General features: G+C 45.9%; 8 protein-coding genes across 8 annotated transcripts; 4 read left to right on the top strand and 4 right to left on the bottom strand.

The window, feature by feature from the left end:
- Nucleotides 1-2,440: 2,440 nt before the first annotated feature.
- On the bottom strand, nucleotides 2,441-3,676 carry C7974DRAFT_407176 (D-arabinitol 2-dehydrogenase). The gene is made up of 3 exons (XM_046143208.1): nucleotides 2,930-3,676; nucleotides 2,763-2,876; nucleotides 2,441-2,705 (listed from the first exon to the last, which is right to left on the bottom strand). Exons 1-3 carry the CDS (start codon nucleotides 3,485-3,487, stop codon nucleotides 2,505-2,507), a joined length of 873 nt encoding a protein of 290 aa, XP_045991214.1. The 5' UTR covers nucleotides 3,488-3,676; the 3' UTR covers nucleotides 2,441-2,504.
- A 202-nt stretch (nucleotides 3,677-3,878) lies between these two features.
- Nucleotides 3,879-6,050, top strand: C7974DRAFT_429565 (general substrate transporter). The gene is made up of 5 exons (XM_046144640.1): nucleotides 3,879-4,117; nucleotides 4,194-4,621; nucleotides 4,674-5,161; nucleotides 5,215-5,386; nucleotides 5,459-6,050. The coding sequence occupies exons 2-5, from the start codon at nucleotides 4,225-4,227 to the stop codon at nucleotides 5,941-5,943; spliced, it is 1,542 nt and encodes a 513-aa protein (XP_045991213.1). The 5' UTR covers nucleotides 3,879-4,117; nucleotides 4,194-4,224; the 3' UTR covers nucleotides 5,944-6,050.
- Nucleotides 6,051-6,284: 234 nt separating this feature from the next.
- On the top strand, nucleotides 6,285-8,711 carry C7974DRAFT_347533 (putative C6 transcription factor). The gene is made up of 2 exons (XM_046139401.1): nucleotides 6,285-6,583; nucleotides 6,643-8,711. Exons 1-2 carry the CDS (start codon nucleotides 6,531-6,533, stop codon nucleotides 8,525-8,527), a joined length of 1,938 nt encoding a protein of 645 aa, XP_045991212.1. The 5' UTR covers nucleotides 6,285-6,530; the 3' UTR covers nucleotides 8,528-8,711.
- Nucleotides 8,712-8,924: 213 nt separating this feature from the next.
- Nucleotides 8,925-10,109, bottom strand: C7974DRAFT_323814 (major facilitator superfamily domain-containing protein; the record flags this gene model as incomplete). Its single annotated transcript, XM_046138926.1, has 1 exon — nucleotides 8,925-10,109. The coding sequence occupies one exon, from the start codon at nucleotides 10,107-10,109 to the stop codon at nucleotides 8,925-8,927; it is 1,185 nt and encodes a 394-aa protein (XP_045991211.1).
- An 832-nt stretch (nucleotides 10,110-10,941) lies between these two features.
- On the top strand, nucleotides 10,942-12,875 carry C7974DRAFT_446119 (pyridoxal phosphate-dependent transferase; the record flags this gene model as incomplete). Its single annotated transcript, XM_046145579.1, has 7 exons — nucleotides 10,942-11,287; nucleotides 11,348-11,418; nucleotides 11,478-11,883; nucleotides 11,943-11,970; nucleotides 12,027-12,304; nucleotides 12,354-12,518; nucleotides 12,569-12,875. Exons 1-7 carry the CDS (start codon nucleotides 11,136-11,138, stop codon nucleotides 12,873-12,875), a joined length of 1,407 nt encoding a protein of 468 aa, XP_045991210.1. The 5' UTR covers nucleotides 10,942-11,135.
- A 934-nt stretch (nucleotides 12,876-13,809) lies between these two features.
- On the top strand, nucleotides 13,810-15,421 carry C7974DRAFT_323569 (cytochrome P450; the record flags this gene model as incomplete). The annotated part of the gene is made up of 4 exons (XM_046138910.1): nucleotides 13,810-14,845; nucleotides 14,895-14,977; nucleotides 15,024-15,202; nucleotides 15,253-15,421. Coding segments are annotated over 4 exons (1,467 nt in total), but the record flags the coding sequence as incomplete, so codon positions are not given.
- Nucleotides 15,422-15,910: 489 nt separating this feature from the next.
- On the bottom strand, nucleotides 15,911-16,691 carry C7974DRAFT_419068 (uncharacterized protein; the record flags this gene model as incomplete). The annotated part of the gene is made up of 3 exons (XM_046144197.1): nucleotides 15,911-16,071; nucleotides 16,127-16,404; nucleotides 16,462-16,691. 3 exons carry the CDS (start codon nucleotides 16,689-16,691, stop codon nucleotides 15,911-15,913), a joined length of 669 nt encoding a protein of 222 aa, XP_045991208.1.
- Nucleotides 16,692-17,093: 402 nt separating this feature from the next.
- Nucleotides 17,094-17,504, bottom strand: C7974DRAFT_324169 (Endoribonuclease L-PSP/chorismate mutase-like protein; the record flags this gene model as incomplete). The annotated part of the gene is made up of 1 exon (XM_046138945.1): nucleotides 17,094-17,504. One exon carries the CDS (start codon nucleotides 17,502-17,504, stop codon nucleotides 17,094-17,096), a length of 411 nt encoding a protein of 136 aa, XP_045991207.1.
- Nucleotides 17,505-17,538: the final 34 nt, after the last annotated feature.

The following is a 17,538-nucleotide window of genomic DNA, read 5'->3' as shown; positions in this document are numbered from 1 at the left end:
AAGAGAGAGGGAAGTAAGTATTATAATCGCCCTTTTATAACTAACTAGATACTAACACCTAGCAAATACTAATATACTTAGCATAATATTATATAGGCTATTCTATATAGCATAGTTTTATTATAAGTTATATAATAAGCTTACCCCTTAGTAGTTAAGCTAAAGTAGGTCTTATATAGAGCTTATATAGCTTATATTAAGCTTAGTAAGCCTAGCTTATATAGCTTATATTAAGCCTAGTAAGCTACTATACTCTCTATAGTATATAGCAAGTAGGAATATAACCCTTATAGTTTATATTTAACCTAAGTATTAATCTATAATATTAGATCTTAACCTAACCTTTAAGCTAGATAGTCTACTCTATACTACTTATTATTACCCTCTACCCTTAAGATAGATAGATTATATCTATACTCTTTAGTGCAAGACCCCTTTAGTTTCTCTAATAGTATTTATCCCTAAGAACTAATTAAATAGTGCTTATAAGCTTTACTTAAAGTATAACCTTAATACCTAGATATATATTATATATAGAAGTAGTATACTTATTACTAGCTTACTCTCTCTTACTAGTAGAAGTATTACTATAAGTAGTATAATTAGATATAGTAGTAGCTAGAGGTTCTTTAGTAGTACTAGCTTTAGCTACTAGTTACTTAATATAATAATAAAATAATACTTATCTACTACTACTTACTATAGTAGGCCCTTTCTACTAAGTATATTTATATACTCTAGGAACTTACTATTACTTATAGTATTCTTTATAGTATCTATATTCACTATAATAATAGTAGCTAGGCTACTCTTACTATACTTTTATATCTAGTCTACTAGATCCTTAATAAGTACTTAGTATAGTACTATAACTACTATTATACTAGTATTATCTATATAAGCTAGTATACTAAATAGTAGGCTCTTACCTCTACTAGCTAGTAGTATAATAACTAGTAGTATCTATCTATTAATTACTATATATAGCACTAGCTTCTACTCTATAAATTAAAACCTAATATCCTACTAACTAAGTACTTACTATATAGCTTTATAGACTACTTTTTTTTACTTACTTCTTTACTTTAATATAGCTCTTTAGCTCTAGCTATTATAGTTTTTATCTTTACTATTACCTTTACTATTACTATTACTATTGCTATATACTTATTTCTTTACTCTTTCTATTAAATAGATATTACTTATTTAAGTCTCTTATACTACTACCTATCTCCTATCTAGTTCTAAGAAGTAGTACTATATTATACTAAGTAGCTAAAATACTTTAATTAAGTATATACTAAAGTACTTAATAATATTAATTAGTATACTATAGTTACCTATACCTATTACTATTATTTTTATATTTTAAAGCTCTATTATATCTTCTTTATCTTTATCTACCTTAGCCTTTATTAAGGTTATACTTTAAGTAAAGCTTATAAGTACTATTTAATTAGTTTTTAGAGATAAATACTACTAGGGAAACTAAAGGGGTCTTGCACTAAGAAGTATAGATATAATCTATCTATCTTAAAAGTAAGAGGTAATAATAAGTAGTATAGAGTAGACTATCTAGCTTAAAGGTTAGGTTAAGATCTAATATTATAGATTAATACTTAGGTTAAATATAAACTATAAGAGTTATATTCCTACTTACTATATACTATAGAGAATATAATAGCTTACTAGGCTTAATATAAGCTGCATAAGCTAGGCTTACTAAGCTTAATATAAGCTATATAAGCTCTATATAAGACCTACTTTAGCTTAACTACTAAGGTATAAACTTATTATATAACTTATAATAAAACTATACTATATAGGAGAGCCTATATAATATTATACTAAGTATATTAGCACTTACTAGGTATTAGTATCTAGTTAGTTATAAAAGGTAGATTATAATAATTAGAATCTATTTTTAAGCTATAGCTCTATATTATATATCTACTTTTTATATTTTATTTTAATAAAGTACTAGGCCTTCTATTAAGTAACTAATACTCTACTATATTACTAAACTAGTAATAAATAGCTAAATAAAAAAAAAAAAAAAAATCTTACTTAATATAATTATAAAGCCTTTTAAGTAAAAAACTACTTATTTATAAAAAAATATTAGTTATAAATTTAAAATTATATATATTTAATTAAAAAGATACTAGTTTAAAATCTACTAGAAATACTAATCTATCCTACTATAGTAGTAAAAGTATATATAGTTAAGAAATAGTATACTATTTATTTTTTAAATACTTCTCTAGAACTTTATCTTAAGTATAGCTTAGAATTATATATATACTTTTTATATTCTATTTTTAATAGTATACTATACTTCTATATAGTAGTAGATATTACTAGTACTATTCTCTATAATATTACTATTATCTAGTTCTTCTAGACTTAATAATAAGTAAAATATTAAAGAGCTTAGTAATCTATTTGTTATCTCTACCTTGTACGTGTAATAAAGAGTAGGCTAAACTCTATAGCATACTCTTCTATGCCGAAGCGCAATGGCCACCGTCAACCCTTAGATCTGCACCGGTCATGAAACGACTACCATCGGCAAGCAGAAACACGGCAGGCGCCTTGAAGTCATCTGGTACCCCTAGCTTTCCGAGCAGAGCGCCGGCCATCCAGACCTTCTCGAGGCTCGGGTCTGCCGTGAGCAGTTCATCGGTCATGTCGGTTCGGATGTACTACAACTCCAGTCAGCCTTGGTCCAGGTGAGGTTTTGGCGGAAGTTCTTGTCATACCCCGGGCGAAAGCGTATTCACTCTGATGCTGTACTGTCCCCACTCCTGCGCAAGGGACCGACACATCTGATGGACTGCCGATTTACTGGAATTGTACGCGGTGCAAGTCAGGCCCTTTGATTCTGTCAGTCACTGGAAGGCTCCGCACCACCGTCAGAATCGCTCACCCTGTTAGCCACCTGACCAGACATGCTTGCGATCAGGACTATGCTACCACCATTTCCTCGATCCTTGAGGATCTTCGCAACTTCTTTGGCCGATATGAAGGCGCCAATGACATTAACCCTCAGAATGCGTTCGAAATCTGACGCTTCGTACTCGAGCGCTGGAATCTTTTGCTGGATGCCTGCGCATGCGACCAAACCTTGTACGGGAGCGCCTCGCTCGTCGCTCTCATGCGTTATCTCCTTCAGTACTCGTGCCACTTCTGCTTCGCTTGTAACGTCGCACCTCCAATAGGAAGCTGTAGTAGATGACCTTCTGGCGGTTTCCAAAAGGGATGTCCACTCTGCGTTACTTGGTTCGGGAAGAATGTCCAAACACGCCACATGCCCGCCAGCCTCCAGGATGGCAACGGTGAGGCTTAGGCCAAGTCCGCGACCACCGCCGGTGACTACTACTGTTTTTCCAGTCAGAGTAAACAGTGCATTCACTGGTGTGTTCGATCCACACGTCTCGGAAGAGGAAACCATCTTGTTTGCAAAGCCAGCTACTAGCGAAGACATTTCGAAGCTTTCGGTGGGTGGTACAGAGACTCTTATGGCGACCGTGGGCAACGAAAAAATGAAATTGTTGAGAGGAGTGAAGAAACGGAATCCATCGAGAATTATGGAAGCATCAAGAATTGAGCGTTTGGCCTCAACGCACGTGTCTTTAGTGGGCCAATTTGCACGTCGGCGGTTTTATGGCCCAATGTGGTACTATGCGTGATGCCCTTCGAAAAAAGCCGGAAATGGGAAAGCCACCCACCGCGTCAAGATGAGACGCACGGTTGGCGTGAGCTAAAAATTGCGCTTGCAATTTCCTATCTAGGAAATTTTCCGTCTTGGGACTAGTCAAACCCCACAGCGACATGCCACATCCACTCTGGGGAAATTCTGGGGGACATCAGTGGCCAGTCCAGATCCGCAGAGACGTGAAGTATTGCCGGGCTGAACTATCGTGTTTTTCGAGCGACATAGTTTCATCAGACTCACAGCCAGATAATCGTAACTATTCTGACACATTTATTAGGTCTTCCCCACGTCGTGTTTGCAATTCTGAGTCACTGTTCCAACCCTCTCAGCACTCACTACCTTATACGGGGTCTTACATATCTTTTCACTCGGAGATAGTCATCAAGACGACCATTGCAGGTACAAATTCCATCCTTCTGCATGTCGATTGCGAGGTTGACATCCTTATCGCTCCGCAGACTGACAGAGCCCTTAGAGCATACCTTAAACCAAGGGCAGGTGTCACCATGACCGTTCTTGTTGGCAGACCACTCAATTGGGCCATCATGGCTACAGCAGGGTCTGGCTTCCTTTTGTTCGGTTACGATCAAGGAGTCATGTCAGGCCTGCTCACCGGGGTCGCATTCACGCGAACCTTTCCCGAAATCGATACCACAGACGGTGCTGGGGGCAGCTCTTCGCTCCAGGGGACAGTTGTCGCCATTTATGAGATTGGCTGCTTCTTCGGCGCGATGTTCTGCTTCTTCTTTGGAGAAGGACTCGGCAGAAGGAAGTGCATCATGCTAGGATGCATTATTCTCAGCATTGGTGCTGCGCTGCAGGCTGCATCGTCTGGCATTCCCCAGATGATCGTTGGTCGCATAGTGGCAGGGTTGGGTAACGGCATGAATACGAGCACAATTCGTAAGCATGTACCAGAAACTCTATGGACAGTGGAGACGCTAACTGTCAGTAGCTGTGTGGCACTCAGAACTCATGAAGGCCAACGATCGTGGCAGGGGCCTCTGCATTGAGCTCGCGATTAACATATTCGGCGTCATGCTCTCGTACTGGGTTGACTATGGCATGAGTTTCGTATCGAGCGATGCTCAATTTCGCTTTCCGCTGGCACTGCAGATTCTGTTTGCTATTGCTACCTTTTTTGGTATGCTCGTCCTGCCAGAGTCCCCGCGCTGGCTCATTGCACACGACCGTTTCGAGGAAGCGAAGCATATCCTGTGGGCTGTTGAGAAAGACGCTCATAATCTGTCTCCTGACGACGAGCTATTGAGGCGCGATCTAGCCAATATCCAAAATGCCGTTGCGGAGGAGCGCGCAGCAGCAGCTAGGGGAAGCTTCAAGACGATGCTGAAGAATGGAGAGCAGAAGTTCCTCTATCGAACTTTGCTGGGTATTGGTGGGCAATTCATGCAACAGCTCTCTGGCATCAATCTCATCACCTATGTAAGTCTGCCGACAACATGCACATGCGACGCAGCACATTAACCAAGCGTTAGTACGCTCCAGTCATTTTCCAGCAGTCTGTGGGAATTGCGCGCGATCTTTCGCTCTTGCTCGCTGGATTCAACGGCATCGCGTACTTTCTCTCCTCACTGATCCCCATCTGGATTATCGAGCGGCTCGGTCGTCGAAAACTGATGCTATTCGCCGCATCTGGTCAAATGACATGTACGTACTACTGTCCCTCCTTGGACGAATGCGTGACCCGGTTGGAACTCTTACTGACTTTGCACCCCTTAGGCATGGCTGTCTTGGCTGGCACCGTTGCGAACGGGTCGAAAGGCGCGGGTATTGTGGCCATTGTCATGCTCTTCCTGTTCAACTTCTTCTTTGCCGTCGGCCTTCTTGCCATTCCTTGGCTCCTGCCTGCCGAGTACGCACCGCTTGCCATACGTACCCGCGCGGCCGCTCTTGCTACCGCATCCAACTGGATCTTCACGTTCCTTGTAGTCGAGATCACTCCCGTCAGCATCAACAGTATTGGATGGCGCACGTACGTCTACTTCGGTGTTTTCAATGCTTTCTTCATACCCCTCATATATTACTTCTATCCGGAGACGCGCGGCCTATCGCTCGAGAACATCGACAGACTCTTCACCGGCGGAAAAGTCACTATGCATTGGAAGGAGAGCTGGGGAGAGCCCGGCGATTCGGTGAGACTCGGCGCCTCCGATACTGATACAAAGTCAAACGTGCAGATGGTGGAGACGGCGAACGAGGGTTGAGGTAAGGAAACTGCAGGAAATTAGTTGTGTCGCTGTTGGCCAGTACCTAGGTAGAGAGCTTCAGAAGCCTGGAATGCAAACGTTCGTGGATTTATTGCGGACCTTAGAGAATTGTGAAAATTGATTTCCCTCTGCGCTTTTCAAGCGATGCGCAGCTTTAAGTTAGTTTGAGTGTCTCTGATTATTAGCAATAGCCACCGCACATTCGATGCGACAACCGCATGCAGTGCAGTCGCGCTACCATAACCCAAACTCTATTAGGAACCCTGATAATTAGCTGACTAACTTCTGGGGCGGCACTGAAGATCAGGTTCCAAAGCTACAAGCTATAGTTCATCTTACAGGTATAGTGTTAGGATACTACGCATTGAATCTGCTATATTGATGCCTGTGCCTCCGATCGTAGGTGTCCGTGCACGGCAGCGCTTGTGCCAGATGCGGGGTTTTGACGCGCCCCCATCCACCGGGTCGGTGGCAACCTTCCATGACCAGGTCTGAAGGGAATTTTCCACCATCCCCGCCCGGCCCTCGAACTATTTTGCCAGTAGTATATTATGCGATAATTCATCTGGAGGCACGAACTAGCCATGGACCAGGACACGGAAGTGAATCGGCGGGGATTGAGGAGAAGTCGGGTTGGGTCAGTATGACCGAATGGCTCAATGGCAAGTTTGAGTAATACGCTGACACCTATCTGAGGTGCCTGAGTTGTAAGAGCAAGAGGCGAAAGTGCGACGAAGTGAGACCCGCATGTGGTCGGTGCAGCAGCAAGGGAATCCGGTGCGAGTGGAGCTCCCACCTCATTTTTCGAACAGAAAATCCTTTAAGCCTCGAAGCTAAGCAGCAATCAAAACAACAAAAAGCTCGCTCGGGATGCAAGCCTCCACGCTTCCGGATTAAGGATGTCACAGCCGAGGTAGTTCGTAATTACCAGCACTCGGGCACCACGGATCCCCCAACCGGGCTTGGTGATGCTCCGTCCTCTTCGGACTCCCCCTCCACGCTCGAAGAGGATGATCTTCGATCCCGACACGGCGCATTGTGGGAGATGGACGTGGGATCTACAGAGATCACCGCTAGCCCTGCTCACGCCCAGCGATACGGGTTGGAAAACCCAGTCTCTGGAGTCGAAATGGTCAACCTCTCTCATGCTTTATCCAATCCTGTGGATAGCGAATCCATGTGGCAGAGTTCGGCCACATATGACTTCGTCGACGACAGTATTTTTCTTCCAGGTTCGGCTTACCTCAACGCTCACTCAACATACCGAAGTCATCTTATACACGAAGTTAGATCCACTGCACCTTCTCGTCAAGCGACTCCCGAGCACTATGGAGAAGAGGAGGCTTCGTCCACATCATCGTCAAAATTGGGCGATGTTGTCAATGAGGTCATGCCATCCTCAGTGTCCTTGGATAACCCTCAGCTTGTGGATTCGAACTTCGATAACTCGGTTGCGTTTAGCTTGTTGGATGAAGAGGAGTCTTTATTGTGGAGAAATTGGCTTGACGAAATCGCACCATGGCTAGACAAGTTCGACAGTGAGCAACACTTCCAACTTACGCTTCCCATACTGGCACGCTCGCATGATCACTTGCGATACTCCATCCTTGCGGTGTCCGCACGCCAACTTGAGCGAAAGCAACGAAGCAGTCATACAGAGCGCAGTCTTGCTCTGTATCAAAAGGCCATCCAGCTTGTGCTTCCGCAGCTATACACGCGTAGCACAGCCATCATTGCATCTTGCGTCGTCCTTTGCGTCCTCGAGATGTTGAGCAGTTCACCCAAAGCCTGGCGCCAGCATCTCGACGGCTGTGCTTACCTTATTGAGGCTATTGGGATCAATGGATTTTCTGGTGGCGTTGACCAAGCGTTGTTCTGGTGCTTCGCTAGGATGGACGTGTGTGGAGGGCTCATTGCCTCAATGAAGCCACTCATCTGCGTTGAACACTGGACTTCTGCCGATGATATGGAGGCGGATATCGAGCTTTTCAGAGCAAGAGATGGATTCAATGCGTTTGCATGCCACGCGGTCTACATGTGCGCTCGCGTACTTGACTTCCTTTCTTTCCATACAAACATTACCGAGCGCGTAGGGCCGTCGCTATCTGTGACAGGAGAGGCTTGCAGAGAGTATGCTGTCCGCTGGACACAAATATGGCACTATATGGATGACTGGTACGAAAGACGACCGGCAGAGATGCTCCCTGTCTTCTCCATCGCCCCAAGCACGAAGCCTTTTCCAGAGATTCTGTACAGCAATCCTGCTGCCATTTCCGGGAACCAGATCTACCACACCGCTGCAATATTAATGTTACGACATAAACCGCCTGGTGTTGTCGTCGCACCTAAGCCACACTCCATCTTCTGGCACGCGCGCCAAATCTGCGGAATCTCAACAAGCAACCATCATCACGGGGCTTGGACAAATGCTGTGCAGCCACTGTGGATTGCTGGTCAGTGGATGAGTCACAAGAGCGAGCAGAAAGCAATCTTAGCGTTACTAGAAAAGATTGAAATCGAAACAGGCTGGGGAACAAAGTGGAGAGCTGATGATTTAAAAGAATTCTGGGGATATGAGTAAAAACGAAGCAACAGCAAGAAACAAAAGCTTTTGCTGTAGTGTAATCTATGTAATAGAAAAGGTAGCCTCTTTTTTGCGCGTAATGTCTCCGATTGCCCTCTCTGAGAGAAACCCTTGGTAACTGTTCACTATAGCCTTCCTTAGCTTTATTTTGATATATAAGCACTATACTATAGCAGCCCACCGCTTTAATCTACCATTGACGTCCGCACCCTTACACGCGCTGGCTCAACTCAATCTGTGAATGGTAATACCCGCCAACGCGACAGCGCTCTCTTTTGTAGTTGTTACGGAAGATTGATCCCGTTACCCGCCGAGTGACGGCAGATTGCTTTTCGGTAGAGGTAAACCGCATCTGCCTGCTAGTTTGATAACTTGTTCACCTGTTTGATTACCTTCAAACTCCGTCTGATTTTACCCTGCCAACTGAAGTCTCCAGTCTCAACCAAAGGACCGCGAGAGTTGCTGCTGACATTAGACCTCCCACAAGTACTGTCATCCCAAGATAGTTATCCGATGTCGTCCTGGATCCGTTTGAGCTTATGAGAAGGCCAGCAACCGGTGTTCCAACGAGAGCCGACAGACCTTGTAGCATATACATGACTCCTGATATCCGAGGCAATTCGGTGATCCCAAAAGTCTCAGCCAAGACTGGCGAAAAGAGGCTGATGAAGGCGCTTGCAGAGAGCCCGTAAAGTACCGTAAACCCGATGAAGATGTTTTTTGCTAATTCTTCACGCACGGTTCCAAGAAGAGAGCTTGGCAACCAGAGTCCGAGACTTGCAATGGCACTAAGAAGCGTAGTTATGAAGAAAGCATTGGACTTGCCAATTCTATCTGCGGCAAAACCAGCACTAATTTTGCCTATGGCGTTGCAAGCATTGCTTACCGCTGTGAGGTTGGCTCCTTGTTGATTCGAGTAGCCCAAGCTTTGGGCATATGCAACAGTGAAAAACACAGGAGTATAGTAAGCCGCGCTTTGGAATACGGTGCAGAGAGCCTGAGCCAGAAACTTTCGTTGCATCACGATGTCCTTGCTGGGACGTGGAATCGAGAAGAGCCTGGTCCAGGCCGATGTTTCCTTAACTTGGTTTTGCAGATTTTGCGCAAAGGACTCTTCCCAGTCCAAGAATAGTCCTGAAAAGCAAAGCAGTGCTGCCCCAAGTGCTCCAGTCATCCGGAGAGTGTTGCGAAAGCCCATGTGATCAACGGCCGCAGTGATAGCAGGGACCCATACGAGACCGCCGATACCTGTGCCGGCCGACACAATACCCATTGCTAAACCTCGCCTATGATCGAACCAGGTCGGAGGTATGATGAGGGAAGGCATCAGCGTCATTCCAGTCGCGATTCCAAGCAGAAACCCTTGTGATAGTTGAAAATGCCACAGACGTTGCCCAAAACTAGCCAGGATACTGGCTATGCCACACAGCAGGCCAACTCCGCACGCAACGGTTTGTGGCTTGTAGGCTCTCACCCCGGACATAATTAATGGCGCAGAAATAGTCATCAGGGATGCTGCGAGCGTGCCGATGAGATCGATTTCGGCTGACGAGGCGTTTGAGAACGGTGTGTGAGGCATCGCGGCTAAAGCTTCGTAGCGAGCCTGGTAGACACCGAAGCTGAAGAGAATTCCACACGATGTGAAGTTCATCATGAAAGCAGCCATAACGATGGAACAATGTCGCCTTCAATCATCAGCGTCTCATTCTAGTCAAAGTGCCGATTACCGCTACAGGATGGATGCATACCATTTCGAAGCAGCATGGCGGTGCCTGCTTATATCAGGGCCAAGTTGGGGGTTGGGTTTTTCTGTTGGCCATTGGCGCTCTTCGGATGGAGCAGTAGTATGCATGGAGTGCGGCGGTGACGATGACACAGAGACTGGCTGGTGAAGGTTCTCATTTAGATTTCTATGAGCACTTAGTGACCCAAGGAGTTTGCGTGGCCAGGCTCATATAGACTTCCGAGCATGAATACCGCCTATCTCGTAAATTTCAGCCTTGCACCAGTGAAGAAAGCGGGGCTCACTTCGCAAAGTACTTCGCAAAGTAGGGCAAGATACATAGGCCTGCATATTAGACAAGGCCTAAATTTTTCCCGAGTAGTGTAAGTGGGTACGCTCTGACCCGGACTTGAGCGCGAAGTTGTACAACTAGCGCAGGAACCCGACGGATTAGAGGCAATATCGTGCTACCGAGGAGCTCTCGGTACAACTATCGGGCTAATGCAATCAGGGTCGCGGATATTAGCGTCGCAAAGTACTGCCTATGTGCGAATCGAAGACGGAAAATTGAATCACAAGTGCGCGAAACCCGACGGAAAGATGAACGTCTTCGCATACTGATACGCAGGTATATCTGTGGGAATCCGTTTGTTTGTACGATTGTACAGCACTGTACGCGACCCCTTGCAGACCATCGATGATACTCCAATACCTCCAAATTATCTGCTGAATCAATTGAGTCTCACGCTTCGTTTCGAATAACTCTGTGGGTCATAAAAGAGTAAAAGACAAAATCGGGAAAAAGGAGGCACAATATGAATCCCACTCAGGCACCCCATCAACTAACCGACCCTTGGTAGTCTAATCTGCCCTGCTTCAACAATGTCAACACACGGCGAAGAGATCGCCGAAGTGGCAGCAGCCGAACATCGTCTGTCTAAAAGAGGTGCTTACAATGCTACCCATCGCGATATTTGGGGTCCCCGGGAAAAGGCTATGGGCAATCCGTGGTCGCCAGACAACACCGGTGGAACGTAAGCGCCGCTCTCCTCTTGTGTAAATCACGATGATCGATGCAATCTGACTAGCTCTAGAGTCATACTTCGCCTTGCAGAAAATAGCCTTCTACATGAAGAAATCGTAACGTTTACGAAGACGCAGGCGAGTAAAATTCGACAGGACGCTTCAATTCTCAAACTCTGACTCTCGCGAGGTAGTTCATAGCTCATCCGACTGACCACCTTACTTACAGCACCGGCCCGCGTGGATCACGTCGTCTCCAGCATGCAGCTGCCGCATTCCTCAACGAGGTTTTTGAGTCCAACACAGTCATTACGCCGCATGATATCTTCGTTACCTCCGGACTTGCTAGCGCTCTGGACACATTGACATGGGCGATCTGTGATGAGGGCGACGGAATCTTAATTCCACAGCCATACTATAACGGATTTGACTATGATCTTATGAATCGGAGTAGGGTCCGCGTAGTCGGCATCCCTTATGAAGGTATTGATGGATACTCGAGACTGGACGACCTGTTCAATCCTGGTGTGAACAGAAGGGCCGTTGAAAGGGCGCTTCAAAAGGCGAGACAGTGTGATATAACGATTCGAGCACTCATGATTTCCAAGTCAGTCAATCACGACATGGAACTGATCGCAAACACATGTGCTAACCTCAAACATAAAGTCCCCACAATCCGCTGGGAAGATGCTACGTATGAATCACCACTTTCGTAGATGAAGTGTTGATGTAAATACTAACTAATGCCAGCCTGCCGAGACGCTAATGGAGTTCGCAGCACTCTGTGGAGAGAATGGTCTACATCTTATTTCTGACGAGATCTATGCTCTATCGGTTTTCAGCAACCCTGCCGCCTCAGGATCGACACGTTTTACATCACTCATGTCTCTCAATCTAAACGGCAATATCGACGCAAGCCTCCTCCACATTCTCTACGGTGCAAGCAAAGACTTTTGTGCCAATGGCTTCCGCTTGGGCTTTGTGTGCACAAAGAACAAAGGTGTTATTACAGCAATGTCGAGTATCGGGTCAGTTGTACTTGTGACGGGCCAGTATGAGTTACTCACCTCTTTCCAGGATGTGCCTCTGGTCTCCGCATATCATTCAAGATGTCTGGGCTGGGATGTTGAGCAACAGACAATGGATGGATGCGTTCATGTCGAGAAAACATATTCTCATGGAACGCAACTACGCTATAGTGAGCTCGTTCCTGAAGAAAAACGGCATTGAGTATTTCGAGATGTACAATTGTGTCTGCGTCTTTCGTGGTTGGTACGCTGACAAAATTGTAGGAATGCAGGCCTCTTTGTGTGGATCGATCTCCGCCGATTCATGCCGACTGCAAACGACGATGGCACTGTACACAATGCGGGGTGCTCTCGAGCTAGCATAAACCAGAAGGAAGAACTCGAATTCGCGCAGATCTGTATGCAGACCGGTGTTCTGGTTGCACCTAGCCATTTGTACGGGTCGGAGGAACTTGGCTGGTTTCGAATTACTTTTACATTAAGTAGCGACGCGCTGGAAGAAGGTCTTCGTCGCTTATGGATTGCACTGCAACTGCTTTCCACCAAGGGCTCCCAGGCTGTTGCAATGTAAGGGTACGTCATCGGTAATACATGGTACTGACAGCATTCTTTTGCTTGGCTTGAACATTGAGGCATGTGAAATCTTCCAGTCCCACATGAACTCGTATCTCGCATCTTTCCAGCATTGACGCGGAACCGGTCATCTGCATAAGACTCGCCCTAAAGGTCATCAAATTATCAGGACAAAGGTTGGGTACAGCTAGCCGCGCGCACGTTTTCTCTTGCTAGTTGCCGCCACACCCTTGAATTGCCTGCAGCGAGTTACCAGCGTAGTCCCTCACTTCTTGAAGTATCACAAGGATTCTATCCTTCATCTACTGTGTACCGGTCTCAGAAATCAGCGCTCATAGGGAGCTTGCAAATGCACTGACTTGTGGAGACATATCTGGTCCTTGTGTTGGGTTAAGAGATATCTACGGAGGTTTCAAATCACACTCGTAGAGATAATCTATTCCTATTGCCACTATCCCACACTTCCTAGCTTCTAGGATACGGCGATACAGTGCAGGTGAGCTTGTGCGCGACCAACCTGTTGCGTTGCCAAGATGTCCGAATCGGATCCGCCGGCTTCTGAAAAGCCGCGGAGTCTGACAACCCGAAACAGCGAGGGACGAGCAACCTCTAGATTGGTCCTTTCACTGGCCTGAGCGAACCCATTTCACTTATTTGAACAATCACCATTTGTTCAAGCAATATCGTACTCGGTATCCTCCCGACTCTTCCCATTTTATAATTGACTCCCCTTTTCCAGCTCATATAGCCTGTGCAGTTCTAGGACATATTACTCTAGCCATGGAGGCTTTGCCGCAGGTCGACATGAATGCTCCTGAGACAATCTTTGATGCTAAAAAGCTTCTACTATTGCTAGGATCTGCCAGTAAGCATCATCTGGAGTTTGAGAGGTAAAGAGATCTGACATCATACACCTTACAGTTTTCACTGGACTCGTCGGTAAAGCAATCTACAACCTCTACTTTCACCCTCTATCGGCATATCCAGGGCCAGCTCTCTCTGCTATCTCGGATTTGATCTATCTTTTTCACTGGATGAGGGGAGATCTTGTTGGCTACATTTTACGCACCCATCAAGTATACGGACCCGTTGTTCGTCTCTCGACAAACAGACTTGGCTATACCAATAGTCGAGCCTGGAAAGACGTCCATGGTCACAAGACTGCTTCCCAAAGAAAGATTGATAATCAGAAAGATCCACAAATGTATGGCCCAGAGAGTAATGGCCGATACTCGCTGTTAGCGACCATCAACGATGTCGACCACGGGCAACTACGAAAGCTTTTCACGCACGGCTTCTCTGAACGCGCTCTAAAATCTCAAGAGCACCTTATCCGGGCCAACGTTGACAAGCTGATACGCAATATTGATCAGTCTCTCACATTGAGCCCCAACGCGCCATTAGATTTTGTCCGACTGTTCAACTGCGTCACTTTCGACACGACTGGAGAACTGGCCTTTGGCGAAACTTTGGGGCTTCTTGATGGTAACGAGAGGATGTATGGCTGGGTAGACAGCCTCACTGAGAGTACTATACTTGCCCCGTATCTCCAAGTTCTCTCCGGATTTCCTCCAGCACTAGCCGCTGTTTACGCATGTCTTTCAGAAGAGGTCAAGCTTAGTTTCGAAAGAACTAGCCGTTACGCATCTGATCTGGTCGACAAGCGGATGAATAAAGGGCTTATTACCGAAACAGCTGACTTTTGGACCCTGATTCTCAAGGCAAACGAAGACAATTGCATCGATGTTCAGGACATGAAAGCCAACGCAAATTTGTTCATGGCAGCCGGAACGGAAACGACAGCTACCATGCTCTCTGGCTTCATGTTCAATATCCTTTCCAATCCCGACAAATTAGAGAAGGTCGTGAAGGAAGTCCGTCGAAGCTTCACTTCTGCCGAAGAGTTGACATCCATCAACATTCAGAAGTTAAAATATCTTGCAGCCTGTTGTGACGAGTCAATGAGATGTAAGTCGTCTGACCCGCACCTAACAAGTAGTGACTTAGATCAACTTAGTATATCCCTCCACTCCAATAGGACCACCTCGTATAGTGCTCGGCAATGGAGGCGAGGTATGCGGACAATTCGTACCTAAAGGAGTGAGTACACAATCATCCAATGGAAAGCAACACTAACATGCCTAAGACTAGGGTTTCAGTCTCAACCTTCGCAGCGTTCCGCTCGCCAGACAATTTCGCGAACCCTGTGTCTTTTGTCCCAGAACGTTGGATACCCACCGATCCTCTATACAAACAGTACGCCAACGATAATCGAGATGTGTTTCAGCCATTCTCTTTCGGGCCAAGAAACTGTATTGGAAGAAGGTACAACATATACCCGTTTGTTCCCTTCAATTAACTCACACATTACGCAGTTTAGCTCTTTATGTAATTCGCCTCGTCGCTGCTAGACTGTTATGGAGCTACGATTTCGAGCTGTGCGAGGAAAGTGCAAGAAGCTGGCTGGATCAAAAGATGTACTGGGCTTTGTGGCACAAGCCTCCCCTTTGGCTGAAGGCTACACCAGTAAAGCAGGGAAACTAAGAATACGGTCGTAGTAAACAACAATAGAAGAGGCAAGACGCACATATATGCGCCGCCTTGAGCAAGCGCGTCAACACATCTTCCGTGTCTGTCTCGACCACAACAGGCAGTGAATATATGTCGATGCAATTTGCCGAGTCGGGACCTAGATCAAGGATCATCCACATAGTCAAGTCAGTAGCCTTACATGCCGAATAACTACCCGCAAGTGCCCTTGAACCACAGGTGATATCAGTATCTCGCTCTATAAGCTAAGAGTGAGCTAATAGTACGGGGGAAACATCTTAGCACGAGTCCCTCACTAAGCAGAGCAGAGATCACACAACATTTCATCTATAGGTAGTGAATTTTACCTCCGTATCTCAATGCAGCACTTGTTCAGAAGACCCTATGTACTACTAATCGAGTGTAGGTTATGAGTTTGCAAAGTGCAATGTTTAAAATATAGAATCAAGCATATCATACAGCGCAATCCAAAAGAGATTATCTCTATTGAGGAACAGTTTGTGGGATGGACAGAGTGCTGAGCTTCCAGGTCTTGCCGTTGTCAGGCGTGGTCATCTCACCACCAGTTGCACCATATTCCCAACTGCCGGAGTGCTTGAAGCTCAGATCGGCCTTGTTCAGCACGATAGTAACATTCTCCCAGCCTTTGATATCGTCAGCACTGCTCAAAAGATCACGACACTTCTTTCAATGACGTACTATGGGCTCCAGCGGAAGCGCAAGTTCCCGAAGCACACTCCAGCGAGATGTAGAAGATCTTGCCATGCTGCCCCTTACTAGTATTCACAGTAGATACGAGCTTTCCATCGATAGAGACATTCTGGTCCCACAGTTGCGTGCTCGAGTTTAGCTTGTAAGTCGTCTTGACCTTTGATCCAGGAGAAGCGGTCACGGCTTTGCCGGCGGTTGCTTGCGAGCCAACCAATGTGTACGCAAAGTTGCACCACTGGGTTGCGGGGGAATTCGAGCACCAGTAACTGTTTCAAGTATGAGCAAGAAGGCCTTTAGATATGTTGGCATATTTGTATGTATACCTTTGAGCGGAGTTCTGCGTGACTCCTTGTAGGAAGCTTGCATCGTTCTCCATCATAATGGCACTCCAAAGTGCAGCATCTCCAGAGCCTTGGGGGCTTGGTGCTTTGCCCAACACAAGAGTAGCGCTAGCCTCGGTGATATAGTTATCACCATTAACGTAGAGAGTTACGACGTCAAGATTAGCTTGCGCAAGGGCGATCAAAGCGCTGAAGGAGGCGAAGAATTTCATTTTGACCAATAGTATGCGATTTGAAGGTGAATGCTGATACTGAAAGCAAATACTGGACTGGCTATGCAAATCACGAATTTTGGCTGTGTCTGTCGTCTGGTTCATCGTATGCCTTTAATACTTTAGGCTACTGGAACTATAGTAGGCACTGATTCTGCAGCAAATTAAGGGTTTTGGATCCACAGTTCAATCTAACAGTAGACTAGTGGAGTTCTTCCGTATTTGTTCTAATTAGGTAAACTTGCGTCTAGCCTAGGAAGGGGCTGGTTGTTGCTATCCCACAAGCTAGCGTGTTTCGAATTGTTCCAGGTTAATCATGAGGTTGATGTGGTTCGAGTGTTTCTAGGTTGGTTGTAAGGTCGAGCCTGCGTGCAAAGGTCATTCTTTGCACGCTGCAGTGGTTTAATCTTGACGCTTTGCCTCGACCTCAAGCTCAATGAGCATGGCGGGAAAGGCGAGATGTGGTACCGCGACAGCTGTCCACACTGGTCGATGACCTGGAATTCTCGTCTTCAATGCCTCAACAGTCGGCTCCCATGAAGTGCGAATATCACAGTGGTAAGACCTTAACAGGTACACGTCTTCCCATCCCCGTAGACCTGCAGCTTTGAGAACAATATCAACGTTCTCCATTGCTAACCGGATTTGCTTGATGGTATCGTTTGCATCTAACGCGCCAGACTCAGGGTCCCATCCTCCCTGGCCAGAGCATTTGATGGTGCCATTGCCGAGATCGACAGACTGAGAATAATGACCGAGCTCGCTGTGCTTTTGCGCAGCTCCAGCAGGGTTGTTGTAAGAGAGGGAAGACATCATGATTTGGTAGTGAATAGGATGCGGGACTGTG

Source organism: Boeremia exigua, assembly GCF_020726555.1.
Source record: "Boeremia exigua strain MPI-SDFR-AT-0100 chromosome Unknown C7974scaffold_16, whole genome shotgun sequence".
Classification (NCBI taxonomy): domain Eukaryota; kingdom Fungi; phylum Ascomycota; class Dothideomycetes; order Pleosporales; family Didymellaceae; genus Boeremia; species Boeremia exigua.
This window is presented reverse-complemented; position numbering and strand designations above follow the sequence as displayed.